Source organism: Numenius arquata, chromosome 7 (assembly GCF_964106895.1).
Source record: "Numenius arquata chromosome 7, bNumArq3.hap1.1, whole genome shotgun sequence".
NCBI lineage: Eukaryota > Metazoa > Chordata > Aves > Charadriiformes > Scolopacidae > Numenius > Numenius arquata.
In genome coordinates, this window is record NC_133582.1 from 41,083,777 (window position 1) to 41,108,660 (window position 24,884).

Sequence of the window (24,884 nt, forward strand, 5' to 3'; positions counted from 1 at the left end):
GAATTAAAAGTTTACTTTAATTTTGAACCATTTTATAACTGCATTTTTCTCATGAAGCATCTGTATCACAGCAGGCTACAATAACTTTGGGATAAAAGGCAACTGGTAAACTGTCCAATACAAGGTTCCAAATAAACAGTTCTTACTGGCCCCTACCCAGACATATCCCAGATAAAGTTTTTGATCAAAAACATGAAATAGATCCACCTGCTTATTTTAAGCATATTAAAAAGGAAACTAATTGGACCATTTCTATTTGTCTAGTTTTTTTATACAAAAAGGCTACACAATGTTACACTTTATTCAGAATACAGTTAGAGCGATTATGAATTAGTGTTCTACACCTTTACTCAATCCTTAAAAATTAGAAACTGCTGTAGCATATTCACTATAACTTAATACTACGAGAGACTTTAAAAAAAACTAACAACAATTACTGCGAAAAGAAAGGCTACTTCCAAAGCAAGCAAGGTCAGTACCATTACAGAGATTTAAAAAAAATAATAAATTTTTAACAAGCAAGGCTAGGGTTTGATAAATTCCATCTTGCAATTCATTCTTGTGCATTCTTCGTTTCTTGAATCACTCCCAAAATCCATTTGTATTATTACTCCTCGACCAAAAAGGACCAGAACAAAAAGTTTACTTCAATTGTTCCCATAGGAAACTCAGCTTGGTTAGTGTGTCAGGCACTTTCTGAGATACTAGCCCACCCCTCGAGCCCTCTCAGCAACTCTACAGGCCAATCAATGCAAGTTCATTCAGATGATACAGCTGCAAAGAGAAAAAAAAAACAGGTGTCAGCGTTCCTGAGCACAGCGCTGTTTCCACAGATTAAGACTGCATGAAGCCAGTGCACAAGACATCACAGTTAATTACTTCCACACTTCACGGCAGAAGTCAGTTTGGAGTGTACGGATTGTGTGTTTCCAGAGCGTTTACTCAGTATTCTGGCACACTGGGACCCAATTGAGCCAATCCCTCCCTGCCAACCAAGTCCTCAGACCAGTCATCTGTTTTTCTCTTTTTGTTTTGTTTTTAAATTCAAGGTTGGAGCTTCTTACCTAAAGGATGATTTACAGGTCAGTATCGAACCAGGCCAACTGATTACTGTCACCTGGAGGCAGCCCATCCATAAGGTCCTGGGCATGGCCAAGATCTGGCAGACCATCAACTGGGTAGTCAGCACCAGGGTGGTGGCCACCCATTTCATGTTCCATCATAGGGTCCATACCCAAGGCATCCTGACCGTATCCGCCAGAGTGGAAAGAACGGTAGCTAGGATCTAAGAAAGTTAAAGGTGGCAGAGGGAAAAAAAGCATAATGTTAACAGATGTTAGATGCATCAGAAGCTGCAAGTATCAGTGTGTGAGAAGATCTTTGTAGCCATCTAATTTTTTTTTTCTAGTTCAGCCAAGTTCAAAACAATCTGTTGCCTGCCCTTAATGGCTATTCCATTGTTCCAAACAGCCTTCCAGTATGATTCTGCAGACAAAGCACACTGCAGTCAGAAGCACGAGCAGATTCCAGCCAAGCCATTAGTCTGCACAATCAACAGTACTAAAATTCAACAATACTGCCGCAAAACCAGGCTCCAAGACTGTAGACTTGCTTCTGAAAGACTAGTCAAAAATAGCTTAGAATCCTTAGGGAGAGGCTCGCATTCGAGTCTATAGACACTCACAGACTAATACATTCAATACCAGCTTTTGTTTTAAAGAAAAACTGCACTATTGGAATTGTCAAGTCCATTTGTAAAGGATTTAAAAGATTTCTGGAAACAACAGCTCAGCGGGAGATTCTCCCACAAGGCTCAGACAAGAGACACCAGTTTTGCACGTTCTTACGGCTCCCATTTCAGTGCTGGCAGTGGTGCTGCAGAAACTGGTTATTTGAACTGGCAGTTCCCCGTCTGCCTGTCAGTTTGCGATACCTTGCCGAAGAGTAACTCACTCTTCACTCGTTTGCACAGTTCTCCTTTAAAAATCTATGACTTGACTTCATCCAACGTTAAGTTTAGTCAAGGGGAACAGAGGACACGTACCGTCTGGGCGGTATCCAAGAGGTTCTCCCTGGGCACCAATATCAAGTCCGAGATCCGCTGTCTGGATGTACACAAAAAGTTACAAAACAGTTTTAACATCAGGTCTTTGGGCCAGCACTAGTAATTCTGAGTTTAAAAAGTTTTGAAACTTGCCCTAGATCCCTGTTTAGCAACATTTCTGCAGTGAGCACTGCAGCATGGTACTTCTGTGGACATGAAAGGCCTTTTTATCCAAGCATCTGCATCCAGTATGTAACAGACACGATTTAGGCACAGGAATCCATAGATCACTGGAAGGAGGATTCTAGTTGGGAACACGTCTAGGAGCACCCTCCTCCTCAGGTACAGCATGGCCCAACTCACCAAGTCAGCTCTTCAGAGACTCCCGAGCCAGCAATAGAGCATTTGAGAGTTCTGAAGGGACCTCCCCCAGTTTGTCCAATTACAGAATTGGCTTGTCTGTAGCCTAATTGCTAAACTCTGATCTCAAAGAGATATTCCGTTTTAGCTTTTTTTCCACATTACTGTAGTACATACAGATTTTAGGGAACCAGAAGAGTAAGCACTGAAATAGTACTAATCAAGGGCTCCAGTCCTTTATTTAGTAAATACATCCAAGGTAAGACAAGCTGGGCTCCAGTATCTTAAGAATCTGGGGGAAGACAGAGATTTAGTGAAATCTTCCCTCTACCCCATGCACACAGCTTGTTTTCAGTCGCAATTCACTGTGTAGCCCTTTACGCATGAAAAAAGGCAATGTGTGATAATCAGCCTGCAAACATAGACAAGTCTGAACGCTCAATTCTAAGAACGCAAGTTGCATCCCCACCCCAAGATCGTAAGTCTTACATCGTTTGCCTGATAGAAGCCTCACAGGATATGCTTTATGTTTATGCTTCCCTCGTATCACTCATCCCTCAATTTTTGCCTTCAGAGCTCATTATGTGTAAAGTTCTTCTATACAGCTTTGCACACTTGGTGAACACAATGAGAATGATAAAGTTTAACAGCAGTAAAGAATGGATTCTTCCTGTCTGCAAGGGAAAAAGCAGCTCCAAGGCTGACTGCCACAGGTTCACTGAACCCGAACATGTAGTGAGAGTAAAGAAAGTACAGCCATGTGTAAAGCTGGGCCTTATCACTGATGGCATCTACACTTCCTACTGGAAGGAGAGAGGACTTGGAAACAAGGTCTCCCCAAGGAACTGTTAATACAGAGACACAACTCACCTCGTTCCAGGCCATTGGCTCAGTCCGGAACAAAGAGCTTGTCAATTCAACCGAAAGTCGCTTCTTATAGTCTTGTGGTTTGTCCTCAGACATTCTGAACAGCACTGCAGCTGCGTATGTTGCTATCGAAAAAAAGAGCGATTTTAGTAGAGATTGAGTCTTCTAGCAACCTTTCTAACACAAGTGTGAAAAGTGGCTTCTAAGTTCACTTACCAACACCCTCATTCCTAGAATGAAGCAGTTCTGTTAAAGGGGCAGTTGCGCCTTCAGCTTCAATTGCTTCAGCGGCTTCCTTGTCTTGAGCCAGTTCACAAAGTACACCTGCAGCTACTCTCTGGATGTTCTCAATGGGAGAGTACAACAACTGCAACCAAAACACAAGGGTTTCTTCAGCCCTTCTGCTTGAAATGAGCTCTTCAGCACAATCTGACTTAGCAGTTCCACCAAGGAAGCGTAAGAGCCATTTTACTTGTTTTTCTAGTACGTACTATTGCATTGTCTTGAGCTCTTACTTACCTGCACAAATAGTGGAATGGTATTTAGACCCCTGATTACGATTCGATTATGAACATCACGTGCAAGAATATGCAGGGCTCCGGTGCAGCCCTCGACAATTTCTTCCATACGCACACCCTCCTAGTTAGGGAAAGAAAAGGCATTTTTTGAAGTATGAGATATCGCATGCTGTCTTCTAAAATGACTGTCAAAATCACCCTGATCACCCTGTCAACAAATCAACCAAAACTCATCCCCTGCACACACCCTCCTCCCCCTAACAGGGCTTATATCCACTGTCTGCTGCTGTCCTTCAGACTTAACATCCCTGCTAGGAGCTGGTCCAGTTTATCCAACTAAATTCAGTAAGTGAAGCATCTAAGTGGAACTCCTCACGGTGTTCTCATTTTGATTTCAGTCCATTATAAACTTCATGTCTGATAACACTGGCTTTTCTTCCCCAAGCTGGATCTAGCTTGGCAGTTCACTAAGTTTGTAAGTCGTCATCAGTAACAAAGAGGCCCCCCCTCCTACCTCTGTGGGTATTAACTACGCTCCTGTACTAGTAGCTATTGCTTCCGTTTGCCCATGCTAAGGCAACCTCCCCTTTGGTAATGTGGTTAAAATGGGGCAAAAAATTGAGACTCATCTTGCCACACTGGCCTGGTACGTAAACAGGTAACAAGTATGGGGCCCGCACAACTTCTCAGTACTTTTACAGCTCTAAACACCCTTGAAAATATGTCATAAGCTGCAAAAGCATTCTTAAAGCCATACTTCTGAGAAGGATGAGGCAGTTCTGGTTTCTTTACGGTAGAGACCTACTTGCCTTGCCAGAGTAGGCAAAACCAGTATTTCTTTTATCTACAGCATCCAGAATTAAATGGTCTAAGTAAAATAAAAACCAAGGTTTAGGCATTTTTATTTAGTTACTTATTTAAAGAAAAGCTTCACGTCTGCTGAGACAGAATTATGAGCGTGCCAATGTAGACCAAATAATAGATGGCTGAGGGACACTGACAAACGAGGAGTTTTAGAGACAAGTTTTACATAGAACTTGAGTTAGTGGTGGCCACTTACCACAAACTGCTGTTGTGTTCCACCCATAGAAGTACGTCGCTGGGTATCTTGATGTGCTCTAACCAGCAACTGAACTAGCCTTGGAATAGCACCTTGTTCGCGCAGTGGGGCGTGGTTTGCAGGACAGAGAGCGAGATTCCGGATCAAACCAACAGTAGCCTTAAAGGAGGTGCAATAAAAAAAAAAAGGAGGAGGAATAAAAAAAAAAAAAAAAAAAGCATGAGGGGTGCGCTTGCTGTGAGCCTTTCCTTTTTTTTTTTTTTATATCACAGTTGATGCCAGATGCTTAAATCTCCAAGAGAGAACATGCCAAGTTGCCCAATTAAAGCAACCTTCCCATCAGACAAGTTACATTCCCCAACACCTCGGAAACAGTTTTTTACAGTAAAGTTACATTTAAAAAACCAGCAGTTTTCAGCTCTGAAAGCTGTTAACTATTATTTTACCTTGATCAAAGGCCAGTGTGACGGTGGGTGCAACAGTTTCACCACCACTGGGAGTCCATAATGGAGACGTACTGCATTTTGAGCCATCTCAGCTTCTTGATGTCTGCTGGTGAGGTGACGGAGCGCACAAATAGCAGGTTCTGTGATGTCTTCCCTGTCTCCAGCCCGAAGGACTGTGCGCACAAGAGCCTCAATGCCCCCAACCTGGCACACCATCATCTTGTTCTTGTAATTGTTGCAGGTAAGGTTAGAAAGGATGCCAGCAGCACAAGTAACAACATTAATATCATCTGATCCTAAAAGCTGAACAAGAGTTCCTAGAAGGCCTTCCATTCCCTCCTGCAAAAAAAGAGGGAAGAAAAATTTAGTGTCTGTCCTCTCTCACTATGTTGGCTTTTGATCCTGCTCCTTAGAAAAGCCATTTACCTGCTTTGTTGCAGCATCTGACAGATTTCTCAGAGTCCAGAGACAGTTCTGGACAAGACGCTGGCTTGGATCTGTGAGGTGCAGTCCCAAAGCTTGCATCCCACCTAGAAGATGGTACAGATTTGACACCATTACTCAGATGCTCACCTGGTAAACAGTCAGGTCCTTCTCCTCCTTAAAGCTTCAGTGCATATCTCACAAGCTTTTAGATCTTTCTTGGCATTATTGTCATAATATGGCTCGGCCCTAACCCGTCATCACATAAAAGAAAACCCCGATATTCTTTTTGTGACACTGGACCTTTTAAATGTATGCATATTCTAAGGGAACCATTCTGACAACGCTCAGGTACTAAGCTACCCAGCTAACAACATAGCAGACTTCCTTAAAACAGTCTGCCTTTTACACATCTGTATACTAAAGGCCTCCAAAACGAGTTATGGACCAAAGAACCAATCCAAATTCAAATTTTTCATACTAGCAGCTTCTGTTCTTGTGTGAAATGTACTGATCCTGCAGTACTGTACAGCTTTTTAAGTTATCATGGGTACAAGGTACTTACCAGCTTCAACAATAGCAGGTTTGTTGCTGGAGCAGACTGACAACACCTTCAGCACCCTACTTGTGGTCCACAATAGTTTCTCATAAGTATAGGTCCTCATTATGTTTACTAGAGCCTGGGGTCCACCACTTGCCAGAATAATCAGCTGAAAGACAGCAAAAATAACACTTATCTGTCAGTTCCTGTGCGTGCCAGTAGGAAGTAAATGTTGCTGGTCTACACCCACCATAGGTTACAGATGTCTAAAAAACTGTTCACATCTGCCGGTCAGGTCTAAGTTTTGCAGCCTCACCATAAGCATGACTGCATTCTGCAAAATAATTCCCCTGACCCTCACCTCTTGCAAGGTCAGGACTGACTGGCAAAAGCCCAACGTGGCTGAAGATTCAGCATAAGAAGGTCAGTACGCAGGAGCTGTTTGGCCATTCGTAGCAAGCCTGCTCTTTTTCAGTGCTTCAATAGCAGAGGCACTTACCTTACTTTCTTGATTGCCATACGCTAAAATCTGAAGGCAGTCCGTTGTGATGGCCAAGAATTTAACGTTTGTCTTGTTGAGCAAGGCAACCATTTTCTGCAGCCCACCAGCTAGACGGACAGCCATTTTGGCTCCTTCCTGATGTAACAGGAGATTGTGAAGAGTTGTAATGGCATAAAACAGCACAGAGTCCACTGGGGACCTACAGAAGGAAAAAGCCTCGTGAGTACCTGCACCTACCAGTACCAACTAAAAAAACCACACATACTTAGTAGTGCACATACCCAAGCATTTTAACCAAAGCAGGGATGCCTCCTGATTTGAAGATTGCCAACAAGCCTTCACGGTGGTGCGAGAGATTGTGTAGTGTACCTGCAGTACAACGGGCTGTTTCCACATCGTTTGTATTTTGCATGGTACGTACAATAGCAGATACCATCTGAGGAGATCTCATAATAGCATGGCGAGATGCTTCCTTTTTGGATAACTGATGAACCATAACTGCAGCCTTGTTCACCACCACCTACAGAAATATTTGAAGCAAGCTTTTAGTTTTAAGGTCATTGAAGAAGCCCCACAAGCAAGCTACAATGAGGCAAAGAAAATGCTTACCTGGTCCTCATCATTCAACAGTTTGGTCAGTTCTGGGATTGCACGAGTTGCAAGTTCAGCATCATCTTGGTAGTTTATCAAATTAACAACAGCATGTTTTAACATCTGGGATGGCTCAGCCAAGCGTTGCACATTAGTTGGATGAGCAGCGTCAAATTGCGTGGATGGGATTTGCATTCCTTCATCCAGCGTTTCAGGGAACATAGCTGCACGCACTCTCTGAGCTCTAGTCATCGCATACTGGCCATCAATATCTGAAAAACAAGGTATGTCATTACCTCAAACTAGGAATAAAAAATTCACCTAATAGATGGGTTATTATTCTGTATTTATGTTTCTGTATTGTTAAGCCGCGTGTCTAAGCAAACCAGTGTAATAGGAAAGGCCTTACCAGCAACTTGCTCCTGGGTAAAGGACTGAGAAAATCCCTGCTCCCACTCGTACAGGACTTGTGTCGTGTCCACATCTTCCTCTTCAGGATTTCCCTTGCCACTCAAGGAGGGAGCAGTTGTTGTGGCACCAGAATGGATACCAGAGTCCAGATATGATTGTTGCTGCCAGTGACTGACTGCTGCTTTTCTGTCTGGCTCCATTGCCATATCCAACTCCATCAAGTCAGCTGTAAGAAATTGTTAACAATTAAGTTTAGTTCAATTACTCCAGCATGTATTAATCCTTCAAGAGATGACACAGATTTTAAACAAAAATAAAGTGTTATAAACAACTATCTCGACCCAGTAGAGGTAGTACTGGAAGTGAGACAGCAGTTTTAAACTGAGGGTTTACGTCGAACCAATCTATAAACCCGACTAACAGGCAGTTACTGCTTAAAGGTTCCCTTCTCCACAGGCTATGATGAGGTACTTGACTGTACTTAAGGGACCCAAAATGCTTACAATGCCAAACTTGTTTGCAGGTTTGAGTTCCAGAGGTAAGGTAATAATTATTGTAGCAGAGCAGACATTATTCAATCCAAGTGACTTTAAGTTAAAGAAGCGGAGTAAGGAGCCAATTTATCTCCTCTTTATTAGAACTACTAGACCCTAATAACAGAAATTGTGACACATTATATACCTTGGGTTGCCATGTTCCTTGCTGTGCTCCCAGAACTCTTTCCTGCTACCTTTCAAAGATCCTGAAAAAGAGCAAGGTTAGAACTTATTAAACACTAATCAGAGGTATAGTAAGACAGAATTTCATATTAGAACACTAGAATTACAAACTAAGACTTCACACACCCTGCCATTACTACAGTGAGTATATTCAAATGCTAATTAGCAAACCCCCATGGACAGAGACACTCAAGAATGAGATGTATCACCCAGATCTTTTCTGGTAGACTGTATGTAAAATATAGTCTCCTCTTAAAGCTGCAAAAGAAGAATAAATTGAAGACTGACCATGATAGAGCTATTTTTTTCTTCTCTATCCTTGCATAAGGTAAGTCCAGACATTAAATTCCACAGCTTGGACATGCCACAAACATATGGCTAAACGTCAGCCTTCCTCATTTCCCTCAAAGACAACTACTCTTAAGGTACTAGCAAAACTGTTTGATACGGAGCTACAACGTGAATTTTCACAGGGAAAGCCAAAATCACCATTTAAGGCAAGCAGCTATTATTTCAGTGATACAAAGACTAAAGATTTATGAATCGAACCTCCTCCTTCACTCCTTTCCTGTACCACAAGAAGAAAGGTTTCTTGCTAGACAAAGTAGTCTTCCTTGAAGTTAAACTGAAAATTGAATCAGTTTTATAAACAAATGTTCTCCTTTAGTTGCACTCATTAGGTCACCAAACTTCTTTTTCTTTGGAGAAAACCAAGGTAACTGGGGGCTGGAGGCAATCAAACGACCTATCAAAACATTCAGTATGAACCTCCATTTGATATCCCCAAGCAGCACAGAGGTATTTGTATGATAAATCTGTAGCCATCTCTTCACTAACCCAAAAAGAGAAACTCGAGATACAGCTTCACAAGGGGTCACTCAAGCTGTCATACTTTTATTTCATTTATTCCCCTTCCCCGCCCCCCCAGTCCAACACTGTTTCAGCACAGACACAGAGCTGGTGACAGCCTATTCTGGGAGCCAGCCAAGCAGAAACATTTGTAGTGGTAACTAGTGCAGTGAGCAAAAACATCTCTTCCAGCAATCAGCTCTCCGTGTGCCATTAGGTGTTAGAGCTATGCTGATCAAAACATTCCTAGACAATGAAGTAAAGACGAAGCCACTAATCTCTTTAAAGGACAGGTTTGCAGTACTGTGTCAGGAGAACAAAGTCCATTTGATGCTGTATTTGTGTAAAGACTGATTTTCCTGTTCAAGAGTTTCCTTCAGCGGTAGCTTTTAGAAAATCATAATTAAACAGAAGACAGGCCTGCAGTTTTAAGAGTCTCACCAAATAGGTTAGGCACCTCTGCAGCAAGCTTGTATTTCACTGTCTCTGAGCCAGCTGCAGGAAACTCCAGCAGCTCCTGAGCAAATTTGTTACTTTGCTTTGCAAATGCCAGTGCTGTTTGTCCTGACTCTGCACTCCCACGACTTTTGGCAGCAACCCTTCCCTGGCTCTTTTAAAACGGACAGTAGATCTGCATCTGCAGCAAATAAGCAGCATTAAGCTGATTTAAGACATAACACAACATACAGTAAGAACCCTGCTATGCAGTTGGAAACACTTAGGTCCCTAAACCAGTCCTACTCCACAGCCTGGAACAGACTGGCCAAGTCAGTCTACTCCTCACAGTCTCCATGGAGGATGCACTCACAATACAACCATTTTTCTCCAGTCCCTTGAACACTGCTTTTTCCCAACATGCTGTTAGGAGTTTGGGAGTAGCAGTGGTAAGGGGAAGGAAAAACTAAATCTTGCCGTCAGTCCATCATTAATGCACAAATTCCCCTAAGCAGCTAAACTGGAGGAAGCGCCTATACAAAAGCTTGCTAGCTCCCTGCAGGCCTCATGCATTACTTTGTCAGCCTCACTAACACCTTCCAAACAGAAAGTTTAATACCACTGAAAGTAAAATCTGCATTTTCACTCTCCCTGCTCCTCACTGTAAGTCAGATGCGACATTTCCAACAGAAAACTCAGCAAGATCTAGCTGCTATACACAATTCACAATACACTTAGTACAAAAGATGATCTATTTTTATTGTAACCTTTCTTGCCGCCGCCTCCTCCTATCAGGAAGCTGCTAATAAAAATGATCACCAACCCAGTCTTGAAGTTAACACACTGGTAGATGCAGCAGCCAAGAGTATTAACTATGCTTTGAGATAGTTACTACCACCTCAGATTCAAATATTCAACGGGGGGCTTGGGAACAACATTTATAATTTCCTTCCACTACTAAATTCTGCAGGAATAAAGGCAGCTGGGCTACAGTGACTGCACTCTGAAATGGTTGTTTCAATTTCAGCAGCCTCAAGAGATCAGCTGTACCATTTGGTACAATCCAACAGACCAGACCAGCCACTGAACTGAAACACTATTCCAAAATAAAGCTGAAGAACATCTACAAAATAGGAGTAATACTGAATTAAGAGTTCGGAACTGTGTTATCAGTTAGATATTCAGTCTTTGAAATGCTGTCCCTAGGTCAGCTGCACCTGAAAGTTTCTAACATCCTAATCTGCATTTCGTACACCTATAACCCCATCCCACCCCCCCGCAACTCCAGGTAGCATTTTTTTATTTAGATGGAGAGACTGGTTTTAACCTTAAGAGTTCAAAATCACTGCAGACTAAAGGTAGCCAGGGAAGAGGGGTACGTTCTGTTTGCTTTTAGGGTTTCTGTAACTGCATGTTCTCCCAATATTTTCCTTCCCGTTCTCTTCTAATTTTACAAAGGGGTAAACTCGAGTCCAGACAAGCTGCTGACTTGCCTTCCTGTGTGTAAGTGACAAGGTTAACTGCTACACTTACCAAGGGAGCAACAACCCCAGACTAGGTACAAACGTTCACTTCCCTAACAGAAACTGGATAAATACATGCCTGGGGTGGGGGTGAGGTGGTGGTGGGGTGGAAACAAGAGGGAAAAAACCCAAACCAAACCCTGCTAGGAAAATTAAACTTGTAGTCTTTAACCACGAACCATATACCAGCTCCTTTAAATCAGACTCCTATTCAAATCTATTGGGGAACATATGACTAGTGACAGTACGTTGTCAAGGTCAGCAATACAGATCTTAACCATCAGGAAGAGACGGAAGGACTCGGTACACTTTACAAATGAACTTTAGCATAACTTCAAGCTTCTGTAAGCCTCACTGTTTTTAAAGACTACCTGGTACTCAGAATTCAGGTTTGAATTTTGATAAATGTCACATTATACAGAAGTTCATATGGATGTACTGCCAGAAGTTACGGGACTGTTAACTTCTTAAAAACCTCCTCCTCCCCCATGACACTATCCACTCGTTTAGCAGCATCAACAACTTTGGGTTTAAATAGAGGTTGGATTTTTTTAAATATAAATTAAATCCCTCATATGAAGAGCAATGCAAAACATTGCACTAGACTGTATTGTGTACCATCAGTCCCAACCTTGCATTTGAATTCTAAAGTAATGAGAAACACAGTTCTGCAAGCTTAGCAGGCATATGAGCTAATAATTTGAAGTTACTACAGAAGACAATTCAAATTTCTTGGTTTTCAAAGGAATGAAAGAGAAGGAGTATTCTGATGGCAATAAAGAAATTAGGTATTAACTTCTGATTTTGGAGAAGAGTTAGCCACATGCCAAGAAATCAACAAGCCTATAGCATTTCTGAAATCTGAACAATAATTCTGAACAGCTTCAGTAAAAACCAGATAATTTTCTTTCCAAAGCTGTTAAACTCCATTAGGATACAGAGAACAATGAATCGTTTACTTCTGCTCTGTCTTAGAGAGGACGAGAACTATGAGAATAGCCTGTGTAGAGCACTGAGTATCAGCGTGACATTCACCTGCCTGGTATATCAAGACTGCAGCACATTTGCACCTCTGCTGCAGTATTGTCTAAGATAAACCGATTTTCATTGTCAGCTAAGCCATTTTGTTAGCTTATGAAACAGCGTGTATTTGCTGCTTGTATTAAATAAAAACGTATCCATCTTCTTTCAAGGTTACTACCTTAATCTTAATAGAATCTCTTCATTAAGATTGGCTCAGATTACACCTGACTGATCTGATAAACAGTTCCCCTCCCCTTCATAAAGCAAGTCAAAGTTTGCAAGTTTTCCAGAAACCATTTGCTTGAGAACAGCATGTTACTAAACCTTGGATGAGAAATGAAGGCTGACACATCCAATCACCATGATCTATTTAAAGGGAACATGTCTACTGACCATGTTTTCGTATGTTTCTCTATGTCTCATCTAGGATAGGCCAGGCAACTGCACTTTTAAATTAACCATTGGTGCTGAATAACACATTTCCTTAGCTAGAACAAGCAGATCTAAAGTCTTCTTGTGACAGTTTCAGAAGTTAATAACATTGATCACCTACATACAAATGAAGAGAAGTACACGTATTGAAAAACACTTTTTCTCCAAGTGCTCAGAACTTATTGCAACCACTACTAAAGTGTTACTGGAAGCATTCTTTGGGTCTAATTTTATAACTGGTCTTGTTTCAGGCAGCTGCCTAACGATGTTGCCTGTGTATCTGCTTTACAAAGAGTCAGTAGCCAAAATATACAGGCAACATCAGTTCTGCAACTATTAACACCAGATAACTACAGACCTATGACCCAAAGCCAGAAATATAAGAACTTAATGTATCAGAAGCTTCCTCTTTGATATCTTTATCAATAATCTGGACAAGTGCACCCTCAGTAAGTTTGCAGATGACACCAAGATGGGTGGGAGTGTTGATCTGCTGGAGGGTAGAAAGGCTTTGCAGAGAGATCTGGACAGGCTGGATGGATGGGCCAAAGCCAATGGGATGAGGTTCAACAAGGCCAAGTGCCAGGTCCTGCCCTTGGGTCACACCAACCCCCTGCAGCGCTACAGGCTTGGGGCAGAGTGGCTGGAGCTGCCTGGCAGAAAAGGACCTGGGGGTGTTGGTCAACTGCTGAACACAAGCCAGCAGTGTGCCCAGGTGGCCAAGACGGCCACCAGCATCCTGGCCTGTATCAGGAACATCATGGTGAGTAGGACTCGGGAAGCCACTGTCCCCCTGTACTGTGCACTGGTGAGTCCCCACCTTGAGGGGTGTGTCCAGTTTTGGGCCCCTTCCCACAAAAAAGACATTGAGGGGTGGGAACGGGTCCAGAGAAGGGCAAGGAAGCTGTGAGGGGTCTGGAGAACAAGTCTTATGAGAAGAGGCTGAGGGAGCTGGGGGTGTTCAGCCAGGAGAAAAGGAGGCTGAGGGGAGACCTTCTCGCTCTCTACAACTCCCTGAAAGCAGGGTGTAGCCGGGGGGGGGGGGGGGGGTGGGGTGTGTCGGTCTCTTCTCCCAAGTCCCAGGCCATAGGACAAGAGGAAATGGCCTCAAGTAACACTGGGGAAGGTTCAGATTGGATATTAGGGAAAATGTTTCCACTGAAAGGGTTATTGCACATTGGAATGGGCTGCCCAGGGAAGTGGTTGAGGCACCATCCCTGGAGGTATTCAAAAGACAGGTTGACATAGTGCTTAGTGACATCGTTTAGTGATGGTTTTTATCAGAGTTAGGTTGATGGTTGGACTAGATGATCTTAAAGGTCCCTTCCAACCTAGGCAATTCTTTGATTTTAATTAACCTTAGTTTTCAAGTGGAGATACGGGAAATACATTTGATTAAGGTTTTTTTAAATAAAATCCTTTCATCTTATCCTGGAAGTTATTATTCTGTTTTCTGGAAAAGGAAGCAGGGTGGTGGCGGGGAGAAATATTTTAAGATAGACAATACTGACAGTGGAAAATAGTGGAAACATCAAAGAAGCTTTCAGGGCATATAAGCTCTTTCAGGCATGAGTGGCTGACCTTAAGCAATTTTTGGTCTAACCCACCCCAGAGCTATAAGCAGTCTTGCAGCAAGCACACCTACTTCTACTGTTTTTAGTCTTATGAAGACAATCCAACTGGGATAATTGCTTTAATATTCATTAGGAATGGCACTAAACTGAATAACACGAAGCCTAAAAGGAAGTTATTTTTCTTCCTTTGAACAGGGAAGCCTATACTCAGTGTATACCCATCTACTTCCCCCCCCCCCCCCCCCAAAGGAAAAGGCAAAAGTCTCACTCTAGCTGAAGAAAACATGACAGCTACAATTTGAGAGGAAGAGAAGGAGGGAAAAGTTATAGGTGACTTATAAGAACTTATTTATAGATTGCACCAATGAAGACAAGGATAGTACTCGTGGAAAGTCATGATCCAGGGTATTTGCACTGTTTCTAACCCAGACAATTCTAGTTTTGGATTAAGGAAGGAGATAACCTGGGAAGTTAAAAGGATTGTCATCTGCTTTGTAGGTCTCAATTTAGAAAACTTTCATTTTGTATCTTTAAAGGTTAAAGAAGTTCAAGAATGTTTACCACAAATCTGTTTTAAACTTCTAATTATTTCTTATCCAAATGGGGATCAAGTCTTCTTCTTCCATATCCTCCCCAATATTCCAAACAAAACTTAACTTTGAGGATTTTTATCTAGCTTCTATTGAACTCTGGGGTAAAGTATGCTTTGTAGGTAATTTTAGAGGCCCTCCATGTATCAGATGCTTCTGTAAGCTTAGTAAGAACTCCTGAAAATACAAGTCCAGTGTTATGTGTTTTAAGGGATTTTAGAAGCTTGCTGTAGGAATGACAGTTGGGGTTTAAAGTTTCTCTACACAATGAACAGAATATACTTTATTTCCAAGCAGGAACAGGTAACATGCTTGAGTTTCACTCTGAAGACTTGCATTTAAAAAAAAAAAATTCATTTTTCTTGTACAAAGGTACCACACAGGATTAAATACAACAGTTTTCCTTAAATACATTCCATATCCACAAAACAAGTACTGAACAACATTCCCACATTCCATCTAAAGTAGCAGCATTTGTAGTCCTTCGTCACTTTGTCAACTCCATAAGGAACAGCTGTATGTAGTGAGTGGAGATTATTTTGAAGTTAAAGTTATATACAGGCATTAGAGGACCTTGATTATTATCAAATTAGTCACTCACCAGTAGTGACTTCTGGATTAAGAAATTCAATTTTTCAAATCCTTCCTCACACCAGCAGTTTAAGGACCTGAATGGACAAAAGCTGGAAACTCACTGAAAACTGGCTCTCAAATAATGGTTTAGGACTGCAAATGACAACATTACACAAAGCAATAGACTACTTAGATATTTGTGGAGACAGTAAGTGTTTACCTTATTACCTATACCAGGAATCAGAATATAAAACTTACTGGGCCTTGTCATAGGCCATCTGAAGATATAACACCAAAAAGAAACAAGTCAAACCACACAAAAATCAAAACACATGCTTGTGTTTTCCCAGCTCTGAAACATGCCTATCTTCTTTCTGGTTAGATGATAGAAACACTCATCTTTAGTCTTCTCTTCCACTTCAAAAGAAGTGTAAGGGCAAGAGACAGAGCAGCATTACTGTATAAAGTTGTGCTAAGATGTAGCAGCCTCAACTATTTCAGTAGTTTTACTGAAAATTAAGAGCTAACGATCTTACACAGCATGCCACAGCACACACCCACACTGAAATCCAGCTTCCTGATCCTAGACTGCAACAGAACAAACTCATTCATAAACTTTAACTCATGACAAAACTGCTCTGGTCACTTCCTCAAGCAACACTTGTTTAACATCATTTCCCCAACTCCATCAAGTGGATGATAAACTCTGTGATAAACTTGGTATCCTATGTAATCCACCCAGCTCAAATTTATCCAAGCTAGAGTACAATGCATTCACTGATGTCTTCAGAAAGGTAGAAGATGCTTCGCAAACAGTAGTATGTTCTATTTGTGATTTAGCTAATCAGATCACATTAAGTTTGACTCAACCCAGAATATACAAGTCTTAGCTGTTCTTTAGAATCTCTTAATAAGACATGAAAGCTTGTTTCTCTTATCAAATATTAGTAAATTAAGAAACCTGAATAGTATCTGCTTAACTGACCTTTCTCAAAGGTTAACAAAATCTTTAAATGTCCATAATATATGCTGAAAGAGGCAACAAACTACCTCAGACAATCCACACAATAAAGTGCTAGAGGGGTATCTGACAGCACACACACACAGATCTGCCAATGTTCACAAGTTACCTCTGCTTTCAGCCATGTTTTCTTGCTGCTTCTTTTCTACTTACTTATTTCTTTTTTCCTTCAGGAATCCCAGTTTGCTATTACATCAGTTGTTCTGGCTTTTCAGCCTTGGTATCCTACCTTAGAAATTATCCAAGAATTCCTTTCCGTAGCATCAAGGCAGAAGAGCCTCCCTACACTAGCTTTTATAAGTTTTGTTTTGTAACAGTTCATTTGATGCCACGTCACAAAATAAAGTGTTATGCCTGACTATTTTCAGTCATCTCAGCAATCTAAGAGCAATTAAGTGCACAGAGTTGAGTTTCTATTCACACGCTCATTACCTAAAGCAAACAGCATGCAAATATTTCTGTTCTTGCTAAACTTGTCTAAGAAAGTTGATTACAATTGCTTAATGGAACCAAAGTACAGGCATCTGGTAGTCTTGACTAGACTTAAACACTGGGTTAGCTGTATTAAAGGAGAATTTTTTTCCTCAAAAAACGTCTAGTGAAGGAAAGACTCGAGTTACAAGGACAGAAAACGAGGCTCAACATTGAATCCATGCAGCCTCAGGCACACATGGCAGAGGGGAGGGAAAGGGGCCACAAGAACTTTACAACACAGCTGTAAGGCTCTGTTCTACCACACTTCACTTTCATTAGGACTAGAGCACTAGGAGTGTTCTCCTACTACAGGACACTCACCTGTTTTACCCTCCCCTTCCTCCCAAAAGGGAAAGCAGGCTAGTAACAAATCACACTTCCTAGCCAGCTTGCCAAATGATCAACTGTGACAACTCATTAAGTTTTAAGTGCGGCTGACACTACAATGCAAGCGTAACAAGACCCACATTTTGTTTTGCTCACCTGAAGTACAGAATACCACCCAGCAAACAGGTAGTTTCAGTTGAGCAGCTTTAGCCACTGACCAAAAGGTCAGGTAATGAGATGTATCAGAAGCTTCCCGAGTTTTCACCGCCAGATGGGATATCTTTCCACTGCAGGCACTAAATGTCACTGAAGCACAGCCTTCTGAGCCACTAACACAGCATTTAGGCGCTAACAGCTTGCGCAATTAGTCAGGGTCTTCACAGGTACTAAGGTTTAAGTACCCTTTTAAAAGCAACCCATTAGAAGGTTCAATAAAGCAACAGTTACCATTGGTCTGAGAGCCACGGTCAGACAACAAACACTTCAGATAACTGACCTATAAAACGATGAGAACCTTGGAGGAGAATTCAGAACAATCACATCGGCCAAGTTACTAAAAAGTAATAAAGTTCACCTGGGCACTGATCTGCACAATCATTCTAAGAGATGAACTTTCAAATTTTAGAACCTGCCAGGAAGCCTCCCCAAAAATGAAGCTAGCAGTATCATCTAAAGTTTAATATCTTTGATGCACAGTACTTCACTCTTTAGGACAGACATTTTAGAGAAATTTTAGTGGAAATTACATATTGATAGGACACCTAGAGATGCCAATTGGTACTCGGTAGCAGTTACCTACCACCATAATTTCTTACAAATGTCAGCGTACCCTACAGAATTGTGTTTGATGCTGGCCAGAGCCTAAGGCTACCAGAGTGTCATGGCTGGGCATACTATCCAATGTAAAGACCACACCTTTTCACACAGTCCCATACTCTTTGCTACTTACAAGGACATTCATACTGTAGTATCTGCAATCTCAGAGTAGTGGATCTTGTCACTTCAGAGAAGTTACAGTATTTGGATCCACAGCACAATTATTTTGCACTTTACCTAGAGAAACATTCCAGAGTTGCAAGAGGTCTGTCAACACAATCCTTTATATTATATATCATGGACAAGTATACCAGCAGCTTCTAACAAGATCTGAAAAGAAAATAAAGATATCTTCTTAAGGAGAGCTACGCTTTCTGCTCTGGGTATTTGTATGTCCTCTATAAAAATCTCTGGCTGTTTCCATGAGCTATAAGCAGCAGCTCTGCTCAAGCTGACAGAGAAATTATCAGGGCATGTTTGAAAGTAATGGTTTAAGAGAGCTTTTCACTGGCAAGTATATAGCAACAATAGCAAAACCTATCGTTTTATTAATAGGCAAGATTGGCTCCAAGTACCGAGGTATCCCTCTTCACTGTCCAAGAAAGGGGCTGCGGATAGTCTTACCATTTAAAGTAAGAAGTGAGGAACTGCTTCAACTACTACTCAGGTGTTACACATCCAGCTTGAGAACAAAAGTAATAATCTTCTCCACATAACAAATTCAACCCTTTGACAGCAGTTTGCAGCTCAGTATTAAAGGACTGGTACAGCAGTTTCAAGTTTATGAGCTTGCATTAAGTTCGTAACAAGATTATCAACCCAATCACTCTTATGTCTCAATTATTTTGACCAACTAAGCACCACCAACTCATGCAAGTAACCTCAGAACAGTTACTAAGCCACTTCTGTTCAGCAATGAGACCTTTTGGTCACCAGCAAGCATTTCCAATTAGGGTTTCATGCAGCATTCATTATGTTTTGAGTATCTCTTCATGGCTGGGCAAAACATTAAGAGCAGTTTTATTATCACATCTTAGAAAGTATCACCTCTTATTTGAAGGACACAGTTAGGTATCTACATTATGCATACTCCTGCCTTTCTGTTAGGGATGAGCTAGTGTTTCTGTCTAAGGCTTGGTTTGCCAGCATTACTCACCTAATCAACTTGCGCTGATTTACAGTTTTGGGTCCATGTGCCCCTACTTTCACTGAGTAAGATGTCTATAGTAGGGATGGCAGTAGCCAGGATGAGACAACATTCTTTAGTCTTACCTAGCCACATAAAGAGCTGCCATCATGACTATTTAGGGATAATCTATGAGAACTTAGACAAGTATTATACTGCACTGCATTTAACACTAACAAAAGTTCAGCAACAAACCACTGCCAGCCCTCAAGCTTCCTGCCCACTTAGTTCTGAGCGTCAAAAAGATACTTAATGGTTCTACACTCATTTATCATGATCACGTGCATCACTAACAAGAAGGCTGACAGCCACTGTATTACAGAGCTATCTTTTCTTCCTGTCTGTGTAGAGTTTAAAACATCCATTTCTGCTGGAATACAGCAACAATTTAGCAAATAATCTCCCTTCCAAACCAGTAAGTATCTAACCATAATCCAGTTTCTTCTTAGGCTGCAACCATGTAGCCAGCCCTGAACATGGATGTTAAACATTAATCTCCATGGTTTAAGGAACCAAAGTGATTAGTCATAATTGCACTGACACTAATGAAATACTTATGAATCTGAAAGTGGCTGCCTTTGCTTGTTTGTCAGAATAACTATGTATTTACAATAAGACATACCAACACTGCAAAAAGCACTGCTTAAGCAACAAACATGCTAATGAAGTCTGACACTGTAAGATGTTTCTTCCACTCACTTTTAATTAAGGCAAACTGACAATGCAACAGGCATTTATCAGCACCTTTAGGATGTTAAGATTTCTGGCCACTGGAGGGCACCTGAATTGTTGCCAGGACAATACAGAACTACTTGCTACAGTTGCTGCAGAGTTGGCAAACTTCTCCAATTTATACCAGTCTATTTAGCACTGTAAGTCAGCCTAGAAATGCTAGTTCCAGCAAATATGCTTACAGTGCACACCATGCATTTGCCAACTCCAGTAATTTCCAGCTAGCTCATACTACCTTTTTAAAAGCAGCAACTTAGAATACTAGATTAACTCTTTAAACCTTTAAGGGAATGAATTTATTCCTTAAACAAGGCTCCAGAGTTGATTTAGTATTAATAGAGCAAGTACTTTATTTCCACAATATTAATCCAGCCACTGTACAGTTTCCCAAAGCAACTTGGAGCATTAACAAATAGTTCTTCTGTAATGAAAGCTGTAAAGCAACATCTGTGCCCATACTTCACAAGGCAACAAAAGCACAGGACACATTAACCTTCACAACAAATCAGAGTTAACAGATTCAAGAGGGCAGGTTAAGCTACAGGTACGTGTTTCACCCGCTCACCTTCTCAATTTGGTGTTCCATACAAACAGAAATGCCAGAATAAGACTTTGATTAGTTCTCTCCCTTGCACTTGAAGTTACCTACCAGTGCAAAAAAACTTTTCAGGCTCCTTTCTTCTCATGAGAGATAACACAGGCCACACAACACTAGCGTATTAAGACATTACACTCTTGGGCTAAGGCTAAGATCACAGACTACATCAAGCTCTACCCTGGAATCGAGTGCCAGAAATTGATATTAGAAATTAACCACTGTCAGGCTACCTTATGTTGGCAAGTCTAACCAATTCAGTTGGTGTGTAACATCAAAGCACCCCCAAAACAAGCTTTCCAATGCTTAACTCAGCAATACTACCCTGCCCATCTGACCAGGACGGTCATGTTATTTAAAGAGACAAGAAAAGTCACATGCAATACTTACTGCCAAGGAGTTTGCAGAATTTTGCAGAGTTAATGCAGTGCTATGTCCAAGTTACCGCACAGTCACCCAGCAAGGCAGAGTGCTCAGAGCTGGCAAATGCACTCTGTGAGGATCCACAAGCACATCCCAACTGCCTGCAGTTTCTCACCAAGTTTTATCAGCCTTCATGAAGTTCGATGCTCAAGATAACTAACGTCAGTCCTGATTTTCCTGCTATGGTATGCAGTCTACCAGAGTCGCAGAACAAGTTTTGTTGCAAGCAACTGCATGATCACCACAACCCCTGCCTTACCAGCTTTATCTATGAATTAACATGAGCGATTCTGATTACTGCTGTATTTGCACACTAGTCTGCCTACTAGACAATATTTTGCAGAAACATCCTTATCTGAGAGTTTCAGACTGTACATTCAGACTTTAGTTTATAAGACTGAAGCTTACAATAGCTGTGTTTCCTGCCTCATTCTTGCTGCTTCCCTTTCTACTCCTCAAAATACTGCAGAATTAGTTTAGAAGGCCACTAGTACTAACTTGTCTTTACAGTTGAATTAACTTTCTGAAGTATTGTATTCTGAAGAGTTAAACTTGAGTTTTTGGTGATTTTAAGTCACGGAAGACGAACATCGAGGTTTCATGGCCAAGATTTGATAAGTCAGTTTCTGACACACCACATAGTCATAGCAAAATGCTAGAGTTCATAGTAGACTACATGGAGCAATAATCCCAGGCTATTTATTGCTTAGGCAAGAAAAAGGAAGCTTGACTTGCTAGGGATGTAACACAACATTCGAAGAACTGACTTTTTCAATCAAGCTTTACTTTTTATTAAACCCTTGCTTTTAGAAGCTATTGTGCATTGCGTTGTTCTTTCCATCAACATGTTTTCACTTACTTCTCCCCTAGACTCTTTGAAATGATCAGCCACACAGACCAACATGAACATTCCCACGCATATCATAGTTTAAACCTAAACAGAAAAATATCTGAACAGCCCAGCAAATACGACATTTCTTTAGAGCAACCCCAGCATGGCAAGACACTCAGTATGATTTTTATACTGAATACTGAATTTAGAGAGCCTTAAAGCGTTGTCTGAACGCCTAAGTAGCCTCATTTTTAACAGTACCAGCCATTAGGCAATCGACACAGTAGCCACATACCTGCAGCTGTCAGCACCTTTTTAATAGAAGTGTGAGATTAACATTAAGTTCCTGGACTATCAGTTACCGAAATTCACATAACTTGGCCCAATAAACACCAGTACGTTTTGCCCTTTGTGCTGTTTTAAAGCCTTGCAGTAGTACCTTTTCGTCATTCAGAAGCAAAAACATAAGTTTTTGTAATAATAAGTAAGTTGCTCTCTGGTGTGTCTGAACTTGATATCAAGAAAACCCCTATACTCTTTTAGGTAGTTTTCTTGTCTTTGCCTTTACTATAGTCTCAGCACATAAAGATCCTGTTTTACTAAAACCCCTCCTTGATTTCCTTCCATCGACCTCAGCATACCAGCCCAGCCTCTTTCCATTCACCACTTGCATACTTTGGGGGATGGGAGGACCACAGATGTCTGGAGTATACAGAGTGTCAGAACAATGGCTGCTCCATGAGAAAGAGATCAAGAAGGAGCTGATTGCAAAGATCAACACTACAATTCCTAAAGTCACAAGTTGCCCACGGTACCTTCACAGCCTGCCCTTTCTTACCAGAAGGGATAATCTTCAGTAGAGGTTTTTGGGAAGAGATTCAAAAAGGAGCAGCACGGTGTCCTCAATCAAGTTTTAGCTAGTGAGGAATTTAAGGTTTTGCTAGACCTAGACCTAGATCTCGCTGTCCCAGGAGCAACTGATCCCGCACAAAAGAGAGCTGAACTAAGCTTTTCGGGAAAACACACATCTGGAGCTCCCTGTTCCACGGGAAGTCAGCAACTGAACAGATCAGAACAGATACAGTGCCCTGTATCTTACTGGGAGTAACAGCAAGTTGCTTCACACACCTCACTTAGTTTCAGAGGTTGGAGTCGCCGTCGTTCTCCCACCCACCCACCCCCTCCCACGTCGGCCACGGAAAGCAGCAGGCGCTTCCCCTCGCAGCATGCGAGCCCCCACGCTGCCCAAGTCATTCGCTACAAGACCCCGGTAACGTGGGTGTTAAAAACCTCATTTAATTGCTCCCAGCTCCGGGGGGTTTCATTTCGGTGACACCCAGAAGCAGCAAAACCTTTCCAGCACACACGCATGCAACTAAGACCGAAAAGCCACAAGGCAACAGATTAGTTATCTCCCGCTGACTGCGGTGACCGTGATTAGTTAATTATATTCGGTACAAATAAACCCGTCCCCTGCTCTCTTCCCCCTCCTACCACCGACGGTGGTCTGCAGCCCACCGGCGAGTTAGTACCTTCCCCCCCACACTTAAAAAAAAGGGGGAGGGAGGGAGCATTAAAGTACCCTGGCCTCGGCTGCCGAGGCAGGCGGGAGCAGAGACCCAGGGAGAGCCGGGCGGCCGAGACTCGCCCCCTCCCGCAGACCCCCAGCAACCACCCCCTCGCCCCAGGACCAGCTTCCCAAGAGACATCTCGGGAGCTGCAGCTGCCGCCTCCTGCAGCCACGCAGCTGTCCGGACCTCCCAAAGCAAGAGCCCTCTCCTCCTTTCCTGCGGCCCACCCCCGCTCCCACCCAGGCAGGGCCCCCCGCCCGCCCCGTCCTTCCCGCCGGGCACACCCTGGACCCCCCCAACGGCCGCGGGACGCAGCGCCCGCTCCCGCCCGCCGCGGGGCACCGGCGGCCGCCTGAGGGAGGGAGGGGTCCCGGCCCGAGCTCGCTCCAAGTTCCCGCTGGAGAAAAGTGGCACTAACGTCGCAGGGAGGCGAGAGCGCAGGGTCCCCCCAGGCTCCGGCTGCTGCTGCTGCCGCCCGGGCGATCCCGGTCCGGTCCGTCTTTCCTTCCTTGTTCCCCCGCCGCCGCCCCCTGCCTCCTCCTCGCTCGGCTCTTCACTGACGGCGGTGCCCCCGCCGCTGCCTCCCGGGTGGCGACCGTAACGGGGCGGCGGTGTTAGCGTCCCCCCTTCTTGCCCTGAGCGCTGCGGCTGCTCCTGCCGCCGAACCGAGCGAGAGGCTTAAAATGGCGTCGCTCACAAGGAGGTTCTTATAGTGAGCGCAGGGCTCGGCTGTATCCTGCCGCCGCGGCCGGGCCCAGCGCGCAGCATTCCACAGGCACCCAGCGCACAGGGCAGGGGGAGGAGAAATAGTGCCCGGCTCCCAGGGCGGAGGGAGACAGAGAGCGGCAGCGGAGGGAAGCGGCTGCGAGCAGGGGGGGAAGGCCGTGGCGGCGGCGCGGCGGGGGGAGGCAGGGCGGGCTGGGCCGGGCCAGGCCGAGGCGGTGAGGGGCGGGCGGGACGGCCAGCCAGCGGTGAGCGGGCGGGGGGACACGACAGCGGAGAGACTGTATTCCGGAGGTGGGGAAGAAGGATCTGAGGTCCCGGGCGGGAGCGAAGTTGTTGCCTGAGGGTGGAGTGAGGCCGCGGGGGAGGGGGTGCAACTGAGGGGATTAGCCCAGGGTCCCGCTTTGTGTGTGAGGGGGGCGAAAGGCGAGCGCCTCCCCCCCTTTAATTTGGCTTTTCGTTGCCAGGGTGTGTGTGTGTGTTTATTATTTTAGGTTTTGGGTTTTTTTTAAACGCACGCCACCAACTACAGCGAAACTCCGTGCTCTCCAAAACCTTGTCGCCAAGTCCGGGAGACTCCCGGGCCGTCGAATCGAGGGTCCGCCAGCCCCGGCGCTGGGCTGGGGCTGCCCGCCGACCTGCCGCCGCCGCCCCGGCCCGGCCCGGCGGGGAGGAGGAGGAGGAGGAGGCCGGGGGAGCCCGG

General features: G+C 43.4%; 1 protein-coding gene across 1 annotated transcript; it reads right to left on the reverse strand.

Moving 5' to 3' along the window:
- Positions 1–24,146, reverse strand: CTNNB1 (catenin beta 1). The gene is made up of 16 exons (XM_074150957.1): positions 23,877–24,146; positions 8,445–8,505; positions 7,762–7,989; positions 7,371–7,624; positions 7,043–7,281; positions 6,759–6,960; positions 6,284–6,428; positions 5,722–5,825; positions 5,296–5,634; positions 4,850–5,008; positions 3,791–3,910; positions 3,488–3,638; positions 3,275–3,396; positions 2,045–2,105; positions 1,065–1,285; positions 1–774 (listed from the first exon to the last, which is right to left on the reverse strand). The coding sequence occupies exons 2-15, from the start codon at positions 8,455–8,457 to the stop codon at positions 1,077–1,079; spliced, it is 2,346 nt and encodes a 781-aa protein (XP_074007058.1). The 5' UTR covers positions 8,458–8,505; positions 23,877–24,146; the 3' UTR covers positions 1–774; positions 1,065–1,076.
- Between the last annotated feature and the right edge of the window lie 738 nt (positions 24,147–24,884).

Bases quoted from the DNA above. Each gene is read 5' to 3' on its own strand.
- CTNNB1 (XM_074150957.1), bottom strand. The intron at 6,961-7,042 runs GTATGTGCACTA...TTCCTTCTGTAG, and splicing joins GCTTTGGTTAAAATGCTTGG to GTCCCCAGTGGACTCTGTGC. The intron at 5,009-5,295 runs GTAAAATAATAG...ACCTCCTTTAAG, and splicing joins CACACTGGCCTTTGATCAAG to GCTACTGTTGGTTTGATCCG.